The 16441-nt window shown below is 52.3% G+C and overlaps 1 protein-coding gene and 1 non-coding gene across 2 annotated transcripts; one reads left to right on the plus strand and one right to left on the minus strand.

Annotated features, from left to right (window-relative positions):
* Window positions 1–8651: 8651 nt before the first annotated feature.
* On the plus strand, window positions 8652–14197 carry YBT1 (Transporter of the ATP-binding cassette (ABC); the record flags this gene model as incomplete). Its single annotated transcript, XM_065756820.1, is given in 3 exon segments — window positions 8652–8722; window positions 8897–13973; window positions 13985–14197. 3 exon segments carry the CDS (start codon window positions 8652–8654, stop codon window positions 14195–14197), a joined length of 5361 nt encoding a protein of 1786 aa, XP_065614587.1.
* Window positions 14198–14824: 627 nt separating this feature from the next.
* On the minus strand, window positions 14825–14905 carry N0V96_003382. Its single transcript has one exon. It is a non-coding gene; the product is annotated as a tRNA-Thr (tRNA).
* Window positions 14906–16441: the final 1536 nt, after the last annotated feature.

Genomic DNA, 16441 nt, shown 5'->3' on the forward strand with positions numbered 1-16441 from the left:
ATGGGTTTACACGGTGATGGGTTCAAGGTAGCATTAGGGACCGGGCGTGCAACTCTCATGGAGCATCTCAATGGAGAACGGCAGGACGGTAAGGTTACCGCAGATTGCGATAGAACATGTCGTGAGCCTAAGTATCCCGTCCGCGCCCGTCTACCGAGACTACGCGCTGTAGAATATTGTATCTAAGACCATGTATGCGAACAAATCCATTCCACGCCCCCCAACGTTCACTTCCAAGTGTCTGTATTTGAACGTAGCGACCGTGATGTCTTCCCTATCGTCTGTACCGTGTACTTGCACCATAGGGACCATATTCCAAGGACGAACAAAATATCATGACTTTCCAGTCTTGGTGGCCCGATGGGTAGCCGATACTGTTATATCCCGTTAAATACTTCAGCCTGGCAGCCCTGATCCGCTATTGTCCGAGTATGCAGGATCTATGAGTTACTCGATCCTTGGTTTCCACAGAATCTTCCACTATAGTGCAGGAGCAGTCTATGTTTCTCCCAGCTCCAGCGATATTCCCACGGGGCAGGCCTTCTTTCAGTCATCATCTAGAAGAATCCGGGGACTTCCCAAGAAAGTCTTGAAAGGAAGTTCATTCTCAACAAAGACTGAGGCCAGCGGAAGTATGGTCTGAAAGTTCCCGTACACGCATCGTCCCCCGTCTCGCACGCGAGCTGAAATATCGTTGTTATTGCTTGTCTGAACAGAGCCTGTGAGAGCTTTCTTCCCATGTACTAGCTACCTATAGCCCCTAGCCGTTCGTCCTCCTCCAACTCGGTAGAACGAATGCGTATGTGGGCGAAGATACACGATGTAGTAAAAGACTTTACATTCTTATCAATATCAGTTTCTATAGCGGACTCAACCTTTAAGACTATAGTAGTCATAGCAGCGGACTTAGCTTACCATATTTTTATATATCCTATTAGGACTTGCCTGAAGTAATATTAACTTACGTTCGTATCCTCATACGCTATCTTCCTTTACACTCATTATTTTTTTTTATACTTATTATCTTCCTTTATCAGGTCTGTCTTCCTTTATCGTAGCTATCTTCCTACATCCCAGCTATCTTCCTTTGTCCCAGATACCTCGTATCCCTAGCTGTCCTCCTACTACTCGACACGACGAATACGTCCGTGTGCGACGATGAACGATGTGGTAAATGACTACCCGGAGTTTGCTTTTGCTTGATGTATCAAGACTTATCTCGAATAATTAGAGACCTGCTCTCTACCTTACTTACTAAACTCGCGCGGTTCCTGTGGCTGCTTGCAACTTCGTTTGCTGCTGCTCCCGCCTCCCGCATAGCAGTCCTGCCACATAACTGGGACCTTTAACGAGCCCTGTCACGCTTTGATAGATTCACTACCTCGGGCAGAGCTTGCTGGTTCATGGTTGATGGGCATACTGGTTTTACAAACGGCAGTCACAGCCAAGGTATCTATTCTTGGCGGTCTTTCTAGGTTGTTGTGAAACAAGTAGTCCCTGAGTATATGTCCCCCAGCCTTAGCTACACACCTGAGCACCGATCATAGGTGTCTTTATTACGTGGTGAAAGTCCGGGGGATTGGAAGAGAAGCCAACTCTTCACGCCGTAACCTCCGCATTCAAAGACTCAAAGAGGGCAAAAGCCAAAAGCTTTACCTGTGATGCTACAGCGTTGTGCCACGCAGTCTATTGGGATCGTGGTATACATCTGTCCTAGAGTAGAGCTGTTTTCAGGAAGCAATCTCTAGAGCGGGACCTCCCATCGTTTGCGTATGAATCGAGGGTCCGACGATCTTGTATCGGACATGCAATTTTGTTCATTCAAACGTGTCATGAACAGGCCTCGGAGCGGAAATACACCTCCTCATATCGTGTTAACTAATACGGGCAAATGGGACAAGGAGGAGTTGGTTTGTCTTTGGAAAGCTACGAGTGTAGTTACACAAAGCGGAAATTTGAGCATAAGAAACTCGTACGTTATCTCACGCAAAACGAGGAGAATTGACATGGAGACTCGTACTCTCCCCAAGAATCTTGTCTTCCTCTTGGCCCCCAAACTCCTCGCCCCCCCTTTCCATTACGATGCGGTGTCATGCTGACTAGCCTCGCCTCGCCGCGCCGCCCTCGGATTCATGTACAAACGATCCACACGGGTAAGCAGGGACTCTACAACAAGAAGGTCAATATCTCAAACCCCCTACCCCCGGCGAACTATTGTTGGTTTAGCTAAAGATCCCCCCCTCCCCTGCAGAGTACATGACAAAAAGCTCATGTCAGCATATTAACGAGAACCGCCCTTCGCCGGCGTCTCTTTCTCGTCCTGCAGGCTCGTCTTGTAGACTCGTTCGTGACCACGACAGCGGGCGGGCAACGACATGGCAAGGGGGAAGTACAACAATCACAACATGTACGAAAGTTCCTCTTGGCCTTCCTCGCAAAATGACGAGTCGACACAGAGTCTGGGCCCAGGTTACGTCCCGCCTCGCGCCTGCATACTGTATCCCTCCGCCTCCCCGACGTTAATCAACATGGTGAACGAGGCCTAGTCGTGTCAACAATGGCTTCGCTTCTCGGCACGAATGGATCAGGAAGCATTGCCCAATGGTTGCTACCAAATCATGGGTTAGGGGAGTTGCGAGTGTCTCGGCGTGGGGGGACAGGCCAAACTGTTCTTGGCCAGCCTCGGAAATGGGTAGCGCGTCACCATGTCTACGCTTGAGATGGGTTCCTGGGGGCGTCGACCGGTAGCATCTTGAGACGGCCTTAGCTCTACGCCTGAAGTTGTGTCTGTAGTGATGACCTCTGCTAGATTCGACATTCAACTACTTAGTGGCAGCCGGATCGAGGTGTGCTTTGATCTTGAGTGCTCTACAGAAACTGTGGTGGATGAGGCGATTTGTATCTAGGAACCACCAAAAGATCTGCTCGGACAAGTGATGTCACCGCTACAGCTGATGCTCCGTCTTCTACCCGATATGTGAAGATCGGACGCACAGATGGAACTCGATGGCTGGCTTGTCGACGATGAGATATACGTACGTCGCCCCTGTAGAATTAGCACCAACTCTGGCAAATTACTCGGCGGCAGATGCCGCAAATCAAAAGCTTGAGGCATCTAGGTGTAGCTATCGTAGCCTACTATAATCCGTAACACAGGAGAGGAAAACACAGGAAACCAGCAGCTATGAGATCGTAAGGGGCTGGCCGAGTACCGACGCGCGGTCACCTGTCTTGAGGACCGTTGACGTGCCGGCCAAGGGAATCGTGACTCGCAAGAAATGAGATTGTGTGTCTCAGATTCCATTGCTCCGCCAGATTTCTTATTTGATACTACGCCAGAGCAGTCTGTTGTTCAAGGGATACAGAAGACTGCTGAGATACACATGCCTGGCTCCATTCTGTAGCAAACAGTGAATGCCAGGTCTCATTCCTTGACTCAGACGCTGATCGAGATTGACGACCAGGCCCGAGAAAACGGAGGTGAAAAGTTTGGGACGGAAGGCACACGTGTTGCCTTACACAACGCTTCTTGGCATCAGGAGACGATGGGGACATATATTGGAGGAGCGGTCCCCTGACAGGAAGATTATCTGATTGATAATGTGATCCTGTGGCCAGGATCTGGTCGAGTAAGAAGAGGCCGATCGCCCAGGTGTGCACGGACAAAAGCCGCCAAGATGTGCGATGTACAGATACAAAGTGACTGGTCTTCTGTCGGTCAACAAGGAGGCAGGCATCACAGTCTTGCGAAGAGAGCTGCTCTTTACCTGTGAAAGTGAGAGGAAGACTGCGAGGGCAAGCGATCCGAGTGGATGAAGTTTAGCAATGGGTGTGCCATTCGGTCAGGATGAGCGCAGAGTAGGTAGACCAGAGCTACCATGCTGCCTTAGCTGGTAGTCGATATCCAGGATGATATGATGTACTTTAGAGTTCCCCGGACAGCAGTTCGTCTTCCAGACCGCATCTGCGTTGTAACGTCAAAAGAGGAGAGAAGTGACAGGGCCTCGTCGACGACCCTGCGCTTGGAGAGAGGGAACAGTTCCCCGGGCCAGGAGTAGGACAGGTCGGAGTTGAGTTGGTGGGTGCATAGCTCGGAGCCGCCGCAACGCCGAAGCCATCATTACAGGCTTGCGTGCTGCAAGCCGTTGAACACGCGAGGCCCGCCTCTTATCGAACAATGGCTGGGCCAATCATGAGCCACCGGGACGGTGATGGTTGGCTAGTAGCGCCTTCAACCCCCCGCAACCATGCCATTGTGTGCTTCAGCCGGCTGTATGTAGGCACAGGATGAGACTAAGAAATAGTATCCATTGGCGTTTTCTTCCAGAGGGCTACAGCCATCGGGTGGTAGCGTCTTGTCCAAGTTGTAGCCGTATCAAGTTGGTGGTGGATGGTGACAGGGTCCAGTGGACGGAATAGTGTTTGTAGTGGGCGGCCCCGAATGGCGGTGAAGGTGAGTCAGAAGCCGTTGATATGTAATTGCTTTGTGGCGGCCGAGTGCCGTTCTTTTGAGATGGACTACTCCGTCAGGGCCTACAGGCCGCGATAGAGACGAATCTGGGACGGGCGTTGTAGCAAAGGATCGGGTTCCCTAGCATTATCTTGCCTCAACGGGAAGGTCGAGTATTTGGCAGTGATGGTGCCTGGAGATGCAGGCTCATAGGGGCTCGATTAATCGATTCTGGTTTTTAGAGGGTCGAGTCCAGACAAGCTGAGTCCAAGCGATGTTGCGTGATTCGCCCGGGCTACCTTTGTCCTGAAAGACAAACAATTGAGGGGTTTTGGAGTGCATTGCAGAGAGCAGCCGCGTGATGAATGGATAAGCAGATCGATTGACGTGATTGGAGTCTACTGGCAGGTCATGAGGCTTCGGTTTCGCCATGGGGAATGCGCGCCTATCGTTCTTTGACGTTTTGCCTGGATCCCGGAGACTTTTGCCTACATTCCTGATGCTGAGGGCATTCATTGTTTACTATGGCTCGAGCCGATTCTATCGAATTTGTCAAAGACTGGGATGTGCACTGAAGCCGGCGTATGAAAGCAATTCTTCTCGTGCTATTTGATGGTCCACCGGCTTGGAAATTTGCGAGGCATGACACGACACTTCCAATGCCCGATGCCGTTGCAGCTTGCATCCGTAGGCATTCTTCCAATGCGGTCAGCACATAGTATCGGGGGCACTGAGTGTCGGGCAAAGAGCTGCACAATGCATCCGTAGTGGTTGCAGGCCAAGTTGCCTTCTGACATTGGCGGCGGGAGCGGCAGCGGAGACGGCGCACCGCATGTTCCTGGACCTGAACCGGGAGACGTTGGAAAGTTTGAGCCTCGTGGCGGCTATTCTCAGTCTTCACAGGCTGTCCTCGTCAGAGCAGCTGGATAGAGGTGGGATGTTCCTGGTTAAAGGCATTGTGTATGACTGTCAACCTGCGCTACAAGCAGACTTTTTCTCAAGTTTTTGCGGTAGGACATTGGCGGACAGATAGTTGAGCATGACATAGTCTCGCAGAGTACGGACGAGAGGCGTGAGCGCAGATGGCCATGCCAAAGCCAGGACTTGATGTTGGCGGATACCGAGATGCCAGTGTGGGATTCGCGGTACTTCTTAGGTAGGTCAAGGTGATGTAAGACACCCCATCAGTGCCCACCACTTGGGTAGAAAGTCTGGAGCTCTGGCTTGGCTTGAGACACAATGCTGATCTCATCGGCGGTTGCAAGCTGGAGCTGTCACAGACAAGTCGCAAGTCGCAAGTCGAAGAGCCGCAAATTTGTTTCTTCGTTTTCTGCTATGTTGGCCGGATGTGCCACTATAGGCATCAGGGAGTGTCGCTGCTGCTGATACGGCGTTGCCTATGCCGCCGTTTCCTGCAACAATAAACACGACGACGTGTGGAGCAGAGGAGCGTGGAAAAGCTGCCAGGCCGACAGTGGGAGACAAGCATCTGCCTGCGAGGGCGTCGGGCTGCCGGGCGCAACGTCCATGGCTCAGGGATGCATGGCTGGTGATTGCAGGATGAATGTTGGATGACTGGATAAATGGATGAATGGATTAGGATGGAGATAGGTAATGTATGGACGCCGTGGGTGCAAAATACATTAGGTAGCAAACGATATCGTCATATCAAGGCGGGAAAGAGGACGGATCAAGACTCACGATGGCTTCCTTCCCTTACTAAGGTATTGTAGGCTCCTTCCCTGGGCTGTGTCTTCTGTGCTCTGTTACATGCAACGGTCTTTCCTATTGTTTATTCATTCGCCCTTGCCGTTTCTGACAAGCTCTCAAGTCACTAAGCAGGTACGTACCGTTTGATGGCTTGCCGATGAAATTTCTTAATCTTCGGGTTGAATTCCAGAGCTCAGGCTCCGGTACGTACCGAGTCATGGTGGGGCCCGAGCTTTCCATGTCACCAACCACGCAAACTGGGACCTGGGACCTGGGGCCTGGGAAGGTGCGCTCTGGACCGGTGGGAGAATGGGAAGGGGACAACAGGGAAAGAAGTATCCGTAGAAGAAAAGAAAAAGAAAGAAGAGGCGGACGACTTACCTACCTAACTTAGGTGCTAATTATGTACTTGGATCACTTGCGGAATACATCATCTTTATGGAATCAAAACCAGAGTCAGTGTACCGAGTACTGTGACCCAGCCTTTCCAGAGACTCATTTCACCCAAATATGAAGCTTGCCGACAAGCGCGCACGTTATCGGCATGGTGGACTCTTCCTTTTCTTTTTACGGCGTATCCGTACCGAACAGTAACTGGACCCTAACAGTGAACAGATAACATTGACGGCCCCCCGCCCGGGTCTGACTGCCTGACTACGGATACACATGCGGTGGGCGGTGGGGCGGAGGAACTCCAGAGTTCAAACAATCGAGCGATGCAAGGCGAGACATGGGACAGCAACCATTCTGGATTATGGATATGCATCCCGCACAAAGCAGCAGAGCAGCACATGCTTGCCAGGAATTGAAGCTTCCCACTGGTCGAGGGCGCAATGCTGCTATCGTCGTGCATGTGGGCGGGGAGGCATGACCCTGCACACCCTGGCTCGACCTGCACTGCACTGCACCTCGGGGTACGGAGTGGGAGTACGGAGTGCCATCTGCATGCCTTCATTTTGTTGTACGGATACTCTGCATTCGTTGCGTCTTGTTGCCTGTCTCGTTGGCTTCATTCCTCCGGACGAGCCATTGGCAGCCTGTGGTGTCATGTTGACCAAATACGCTATTATCGGTGCCTTGCCTAGTACTCTCTGAGTCTCTGATGATGAGCAGGGCAAGGCTTACCAGGTGCTCCCTACGCCAGAACAGACCACCGTGACAACGAAGGACGAGTCACGACAACAAGGCGGGACGACCAAGGGCGAGGGATGAGAGAGACGAGGACGAGCCCTGTACGAAGTATCGTTGAGAACCTTCGTCTTCACACACATACACACAGACTCTCAGTTCCAGCCCCGACAACCACAGTGATAATACAAAGTACACACATCATTCAGACTCGACTATTATTACGCAGTGCCGAGCAGACAAGCCAGACAGACACTGACGCTCGCACGCTCGCCCCCTCCACACCTTTTTTCCCCCTTCAGGCTTCCCCTTCCCTCGCTTTCTCGGATCCAGAGCCAAGGTACCTTTGCTGGGTCCCGCTCCAGCTGCTAACCCATTGTTGCTCGCCGCGGACTGTCTCATTGCTGCTCCGGCCTCGTCTTCCTTGCGCTGTGCGGATTCCTTGTACCTACCTTCCTGGCCAAACGGATCCAAATTCGGACCAATGTGAGTGTCACTGTGGATATCCCAACTGGTTCTTGTCCACCGGGCAGGAAACTCGACATGCTTCCGTGATCCAGGACAGGCCTTCCATCCATTGTCGCTGTCGTCAGTCATACACTTGTCGTTGTTGCCCTGAGCTAACCATTCATTCACCGGCACAGCGACGGAAGCTCCAGACAAACAGACTGACTGGTCTTGAGTGTTTGACACAGAGAAACGCACCAAGGAAAAGAACAGCCCGAGGGATGCAATCCAAGGACTGACGACTGACAGACTGAGAGCCCGGGTACCGGCCAGAGCAAGAGCCACAGCCAGCCAGCCAGTTCAGGAACTTACCTTAGCTTTTCTTTCCCTTGACCTCCCCACCACCCAAAAACTCTCGATTCTGCAACAACTTGGGCTATTCTCCCTCCATCTCTTTTCTTTTCCTCTCTTCCTTCTTTTTTTGTTTTGCCTCCCTCCCCTCCCCTTCCCCCCTTCCCGCGTCACAACTCGGGCATCTACAGAATCCGCCTGCGATCTCGAGACACAGACGCCCTGCCGACTGGCTCCCTTACTCTCTCTCTCTCTCTCTGCCACCCAGAGGAAAAACAACAACAATATACAGCAGCGCGATCGATAACCACGCCCTCGCCAACGTCAGTTTGGCTACTGCTGCTGTTTGTCTCTCCTCGCCTCGCCCAGGTCCGAGGTCGGCTCCCACAACCCGCGCTCTCTTTCGACCGCTGCGAACCGAACCGAAACGCCGTTGCCAAAAATCCCATCCCGTACTACCCCAAACGACTCCAAACTCCAACTCCAATCGCCATCAGAGCTCAGCCATTGATCGCTTTCTTTTTGGCGTTTCTCCCCGCCACCCGGGAGTGGGGTACTAGCAAACATGGGCAGCTTTGCTCAGTGCAGCTGGCCGATATGGGACATTGATGATCTCACACCGTGCTTTCAGCAAGAGTGAGTCTTTTTGTCCCCAAGCCCGCCTCCTCACCAGATCGCACTACGGCGCAACAAATCGCGATGCCCTCAACCCACGAACGCCGACCGCCTTGACCTGCGATTCCATAATGCTCCAGACGAACCGGTTGCCTGCCACACTTGTCCCGTTAACTAACCACCCATCGCTCGTAGCTACCTCAAAATCCTGTTTCCTCTGATTATCATAGGCTTCTCCTTCCTTCACCTCGGCCTACAGGCACTCCGAAGCGTCGCGAAGAACCACAAGCAAGGTTACGAGCAAGTCCCGGAAGAGCACCATCACAGCCACACCGACATTCCTCCCGAGGAGACCGAGGATGAAGATGACGAGGCGCTGACCATGAACGGCGGCGGTCGCCTAGCTCTGGTCAAGACTACCACCAAGGGATCCATTGTCCAGGCCGACAGCCCTCCAGCCCAGAACTTGACCATTGTCGTCGAGGAGCTTGGAATCGCTGGTCTGATCGCGATACACATTGTTGCGTTGGTTACTGGGACTGTTCCGGGTCAGCACGGTCTCTTGGTCACCATCGTCGGTTTGGTTACCTGGGTCTACGTCGCCATTCTCGCTACTCTACGACTCTTCCTCGGCAACACGAAGTGGCGCGTTCCTCGCATCTGGAACCACACAGCCGCCATTTATTTGTTCCAGTGGTTGTTCACCGTCGGCATCTTCCGCTCCGTCATTATCCACCCCAGCAGCCGCCTTGCGCAAACACTCGTCATTGTCGAGTTTGTCTTGACTTCGCTTCTCTTCGGCCTGGCGATTACGACCCGCAAGGGCAACAAGACGGTGCTGTTGGAATGGGAAGGCGACATTGAGCCCTCGCGTGAGCCCCTCGCGTCTCTCTTTTCCCTGGCCACGTTCTCCTGGGTGGACCCCATCATCTCTCGCGGCTACAAGGAAACACTGGAAATGAAGAACGTTTGGAACTTGGTCCCCAAGGAGAAGGCTGCCGCGGTCCTTGCCGACTACCGGGCGATGAAGAGAACCTCGACCCTGGCTTGGCACTTGCTCAAGTACTTCAAGGGCGAGCTTCTGCTGCAGTTTGCTCTGGCTGCTTTCGCAGGCATTTTCACCTTTGCCCCAACGTTGCTCCTCAAGGCCATCCTCGAATACGTGGAGAGGCCTGAAGGCGCTCCTATCAACGTCTTGTGGTTGTACGTAATTCTCCTGCCAGTCCTCGACATTGTCAGGTCTTTCGCCGACAACTACGCCCTCTGGATTGGTCGCAAGATTTGCATTCGTATTCGCGCCATCATGGTTGGTGAGATTTACGCCAAGGCCCTCCGACGCAAGGCCTCGGCTGGCAAGGACAAGGAACTTGGCAAGAAGGCGCCTGCTGCTGGAAAGCAGAGCTTGATTGGAAAGATCAAGGCGAAGCTCGGTTTCAAGAAGGACAAAGCTGATGCTGAGGCTGCTGCTAACGGTGCTGCCAAAGATCCGGCCAAGGACGACGAGCAAGCGAACTTGGGCACCATCATCAACCTCATGTCAGTTGACAGCTTCAAGATTGCCGAAGTTACGGCCTACCTGCACTTCATTTGCGCGTCCGCCCCGACCCAGCTCGTTGTAGCCATCGTTCTACTCTGGGATGTCATGGGGCTCAGCGCCATCCCTGGATTGATCGTGATGGCCCTGCTCCTGCCTATCAACTACAGCTTCGCACGAGGCTTCGCCAACACGTCCAAGAAGATTCTGGGCGCCACCGATAAGCGCATCAACGTGACCAACGAGGTTCTCCAGAACATTCGCATCATCAAGTACTTTGCGTGGGAGGCCAAGTTTGGCCGTATCGTGGACGAGAAGCGTGCCGCTGAGTTGAAGGCTCTTCGATCCCGTTATGTCATCTGGTCCTTCGCCGTTGCTGTATGGAACTCGGTCCCCGTTCTCATCACCTTCTTCTCCTTCTTGATGTACACTCTCATTGAGCACAAGCCGCTCTACCCGTCGGTTGCTTTCACTGCCATCTCCCTCTTCATGCTTCTTCGCGTGCCTCTTGATCAAATGGGAGACATGTTTGCCCACGTTCAGGAGACCAAGGTCTCACTGGACCGTGTCGAAGAGTTCCTTACCGAGGAGGAGACTGAGAAGTACGAACAGCTCGGCGAGGACAATGTCGACGAGGACGGAAATAAGGTCATTGGCCTTCGCAAGGCCAACTTCATCTGGGGCGGCAAGGACGTTGTTGCAGATGACGGATCGATGGCTTTCCGCCTCATGGACATGGATGTCGATTTCCTCATTGGCAAGCTCAACATCATTTCTGGACCCACCGGTTCTGGCAAGACTTCCATGCTCATGGCCTTGCTTGGCGAGATGACTTTGGTCGAGGGTAAAGTCTATTGCCCAGGTGGCCGTAGCCGTGAGGATGTCCGACCTGATCCTGAGACGGGTCTGGCCGACACGGTTGCCTATGTCGCGCAGGCTGCATGGCTTGTAAACGCCAACATCAAGGACAATATTTTGTTTGCTGCGCCGTACGACGAGAAGAGATACAGGGATGTGATTGTCGCCTGCGCCCTGGAGCGTGATCTCGAAATCCTCGACAATGGCGACGAGACTCTGGTTGGCGAGAAGGGTATCACCATGTCCGGTGGCCAGAAGCAACGCATTTCGCTCGCCCGCGCCATCTACTCCAACTCTCAACACATCTTCTTGGATGACTGTCTTAGTGCCGTTGATTCCCACACTGCACAATGGATCTTCAACAACGCCATCAAGGGTCCTTTGATGGCCGGCCGAACCTGCATCTTGGTCACCCACAACCTCCAGCTTTGTGCTCCGTCATCGCACTACGTTGTCTGTCTCGAGAACGGTAGGATTACTGCTCAGGGTCCCTCTGCCGAGCTGATTGCCGCTGGCAAGTTGGGTGAAGATGTTCAGAAAGCCGCCATCAACTCCGCCTCGGTGTCCCGAATTCCGTCCCGCGTTCCCTCTAGCGTTGGCGAGGACGGTTCGGAGACTGTGGTCAACCCAGGCGATGAAAGCGCCAGTGACGCCCGATCGAAGAAGAACGACAAGAAGAAGGAGCAAAAGGACGCCATGGAGGAGAAGAAGGCCGTCGGCTCTGTCAAGTGGCCTGTTATCCAGCTCTACCTCTCGTCTATGGGCGCTTGGTGGTTCTGGGCTGTTGCCCTTACAGTCTTTGGACTCCAACAGATGTCCGGTGTCGCAACCAACTTCTGGGTGCGAGAGTGGGCCAACCAATACGTTGATGAGGAGGTTGCGCACATCGATTTCTCGACCACATCCCACAGCTACAGCCAGCAGTCTTTGAGCCCTACCTACTTCGCCTCCATCGCCAACTACGGCAACCGTATCAGCTCCAACTTTAGTGCTTCCACCGTTGCGGATGTCAACGTCACCTACTATCTCACCGTTCTCGCCATCATTGGTCTTGCCGGCTCTGTTGCCGCCTTCATCAGGGATATTTGGGTCTTCTACGGTTCTCTGACGGCGTCCAAGAAGATCCACAACGATTTGATTACTCGCGTCTCTCGGGCAAAGTTCAAATTCTTCGACGTCACTCCTCTCGGCCAGCTGATGAACCGTTTCAGCAAGGACCTCGAGGCTGTGGACCAGGAAGTTGCACCGATCGCTATTGGCGTTTTCGGTTGTGCTCTTGGAATCCTCGTTACTGTTGTTTTGATCACCATCATCACCCCCGGCTTCCTCATTGCGGGTGTCTTCATCACTGCTGCCTACTACTTCGTCGGTGCTTTCTACCTCCGGGCATCCAGAGATCTCAAGCGTCTCGAGTCCGTCCAGAGGAGCCCTCTGTTCCAGCAGTTTGGAGAGACCCTGTCTGGCATGACGACGATCCGAGCTTATGGTGATGAGCGCCGCTTCATCCGGGAGAACTTGTCCAAGATCAACGTCCAGGCTCGCCCCTTTATCTATCTTTGGGCTGCCAACCGTTGGCTTGCATTCAGGACTGATGTGCTTGGTGATACGGTTTCCTTCTTCGCTGGTGTCTTCATCATCATCAGCTTGGGCACGGGCAGCGTCGATGCTGGCTCGGCCGGCATCTCCCTCAGTTACGCCATTGGCTTCACCGAGAACGTTTTGTGGCTCATCCGTCTCTATGCTATCAACGAGCAAAACATGAACTCGGTGGAGCGTATCAAGGAATACTTGGATGTCGAGCAAGAGGCCGAGCCGATTGACGAAAAGAACCGTCCTCCTAAGAACTGGCCTAGCCAAGGATCTGTTGAGTTCATCAACTACTCCACTCGGTACCGCGCAGACTTGGACCCCGTCCTCCGTGGTCTCAGTTTCAAGATCAACCCCAAGGAGAAGGTTGGTATCGTTGGTAGGACTGGTGCTGGCAAGAGTTCGCTGGCCTTGGCTATTTTCCGTGCCCTCGAGGCCGATGAAGGCAAAATTCTCATTGACGATATCGATGTTGGCCTCATTGGACTCCGCGATTTGCGTGAAGCCATTACCATTGTTCCCCAGGACCCCACCCTTTTCATGGGCACCATTCGCTCCAACTTGGACCCCTTCGATGCGTACACGGATGAACAAATATTTGAGGCGCTTCGCAAGGTGCAGCTCATCGGCCCCAACGAGTCAACTTCTAGACCAGCAACCAGACCGACTACGCCATCTGCAGGGTCAATCTTGCCCGCTACGCCCAACCTGGGTCTGATTCGTGGAGATTCCAACTCTAGCCCTGGCTCCTCCATTGCGCCTACGAACAAGAATATCTTCCTCAACCTCTCGTCAACTGTCTCGGAATCCGGTTCCAACCTGTCTCAGGGTCAGCGCCAGCTGCTCTGTCTCGCTCGTGCTCTTTTGAAGCGACCCAATGTGCTGGTCATGGACGAAGCGACAGCCTCCATCGATTACGCCACCGATACCAAGATCCAGGAGACCATCCGCGAGCTGACAAGTACCATCATCACCATTGCTCATCGCCTGCAGACTATTGTGGACTACGACAAGGTCCTTGTTCTGGACAAGGGTGCAGTTGTCGAGTACGGTCACCCGTACGAGCTGATTCGCAAGGAGAACGGCAGCTTCCGTGGCATGTGCGACATGAGCGGAGAACTGCCGTCGCTGCTCAAGGCCGCCAAGAAGAAGTGGGACTCTGGGAGACTGGTTGACGTAGACGACGAGGAACAAAATACCCAGTCGACGCTTGTTGAGGGCGAGGCTCAGCAGGTCACCGAGGAGGCGAAGAAGAACGAAGAAGAACAAGATAAGAAGAAGGCCGAGGCTGAAGTCGAAGCTAGAAGAGAGCAGAGGAGGATGCAAAGAAGGCCAGAGAGGCCGAAGAAGAGGCTAAGAAGGCTGAGGAAGAGTCGAAAAAGAAGAAGGCTGAGGCAGATGCCAAGCAGAAGGCCGCCGATGAAGAGACGAAAAAGCAGGCCGAGGAGGAAGCGAAGAAGCAGGCAGAAGATAAGGCCAAGGCCGACGAGGAAGCCAAGAAAGCTGGCGGAGGATAAACGGGGGGTCAGAAAGCGGAAGAAGAGAGACTCTGGCTACTGCACAAAAGCTACTTATTCGTCTACTATTGCTTTAAGCAACAGCGTGGGTAGGCTTGTATCGTCTAGCTTGCGCCAGCGCTGCCTGCTGTGTTTTAATAAGGGTTGGGTAGTGTCAGATTCCGTAAATACTTGAACTTTTTCTTTGTCCATTTATATGATGGTCTAATCGCTCTGCTGTGTCTGTGAGGTGAGCTTGGTTGACTGTGTCGTTCGACGTCTAACGAAGAAACGTGCCACCAGCTTTGCTTCCATCGTCTGGGAGCAAGCAACGGTCAACATACATGAGTACAAGTGTTGTACTGCCTATGCCTTTTTGAAGTCGATACCTGCATCTGCTTCTACTTGAACGGTGAACAGGAAGCGTTTGGCAAACTATAGGCTAGATTGTACAAGTATACACAGAGGAACTGTAGTATCAACAGTCAGTCAGTCAAAACCACGCGAAAAAAAGAAAAAAACCAGAACCTCTTAACGACTTCTGTTTCAACACCTTTCGTAGACTGAAAACTACCACCAAAGCGACAGAAGGGGAAAAAATTGCAAAAAGAGATCATTGCTCCCCGTGAAGGGAACTACGCTTTTATGTGCCTCGTGGCGGAATCGAACCGCCGATCTTCTCATGTCACTAGGTACTAGTGAGACGCTATACCACTTAGCCAACAAGGCTTGTTGCTTTGATTGATGACTCGAGAGACGACGAAAGAGAATATGGAGGAATTACTGGGTTGTGCGGTGTGTTGTGGGTTTGTGGGAATGGGGGTTTGTGATGTGAGTGGGTGGAGTTGCAGAATGGGTGGATGCTATTGTTTGGGGAGTTGGGTTGGTGACGAGAGTTGAGAGGTGCGGGGATGGGGATGTGAGGCTTGATGGGTGGGGGTTCTGGGAGTAAAGAGGGAGACAGAGAGAAATATCAAGAGGCGGATTTTATAAGAGAGTGTGTATGGTTGTGCGTTGAGTACATGGAGGTTCAAAAGTGTGGCCTTTATATTGTCTGCTGGTGTTGTGTAAGGTATAATCCAGGGGAATAACATTGCCCGCGCGACGTAGTTTACATCTTCGTCCCTGAAATGTTTTGTTGACACACCAGACGCGTGTAAGTCTAGGACAAAAGTCTGGTATGAAGACTCGAAGACGCCTGTCTAGATGGATGAGTGCAAGTGCCTACAAGGCTCGCTTTCATGGAAACGATAGAGAAACGAGTGTGGGCCCGGTTTGCTATGAATGCCGCACTATTCCACGAAACGACAGACTTCTGAATCAAGCGCCAATGTCATCGTCTTCGAGGCGACCTTTTTGTCTTCCTGCGCCAGGCTTGGAGACTGATTTTTGGGGCGACCCAGAAGAAGTTCTGTGCGTCCAGAGTTTCCCAGATACATCGTTTCCATTCCTCAAGCATTTCAAAAAGAGGGTTTCCCTGTCTCCTTCTGGCTCTCAGCTTATACTTTGAAGTATATGAATCTGCTTATTAGGGGGGAGAGTTGACGAGTAGATTTATGCTGCTACCTTAATTATGGCTTATATCACTGACGCCTGTTTCTTATTAGTATTACCTAAACCTCTTATAGCATAGAACGCTTCAACGATATTTAAATTGATAGGAATTTGGATCCCAAGCCAAGCTTATTATAATAAGCTAGACGTAAAGTAACTATAGTGGTTCGCCTTACGTACCTAGTCAGGAGAACTCCTAGCCTACCTCGGGGGAGACAGCAGAAGAAAGCGCATATGTAGTTCGAGACTATAAATACCTTGCTCGATGCCCTCTATCTCATCCTAATCTAGAAACTCGTCTCTTTGTGCGTCTGGTTCCGAGACACCTGCACGCTTGACCCAGAATATAACAAATGGAAACGGGGACGCTCGGCAGAAAGTGAAAACTCTGTCTTAAGCAGTGACTTCTACTCCAACGCCCTGCTTACTTGACATTTGTTACTTGCCTATTATTCAGAGAGGTATACAATGTCAAAGAAGAACGGTCTACTGGAAGACTTGAATGTTATGATTTACGAGAGGAACTTTAAGCTAAAGATAGTTCGCCGACGAAACTCAAACTCCATCTGCAAGCAGGCAAGCAGGCAAGCACTACAGTGCTGGTGAAGCATTCAAGTATACCTACCTGGTTGGCCCAAAAGAAGATCCTGGACCACGACTTAGGCCGGTATCTATAGTCGACCGTTCCCAAGTTCACCTCCACTAGATGTG

Source organism: Colletotrichum fioriniae, assembly GCF_027942845.1.
Source record: "Colletotrichum fioriniae strain IMI 355084 chromosome Unknown scaffold_3, whole genome shotgun sequence".
In the NCBI taxonomy this organism is placed as follows: domain Eukaryota; kingdom Fungi; phylum Ascomycota; class Sordariomycetes; order Glomerellales; family Glomerellaceae; genus Colletotrichum; species Colletotrichum fioriniae.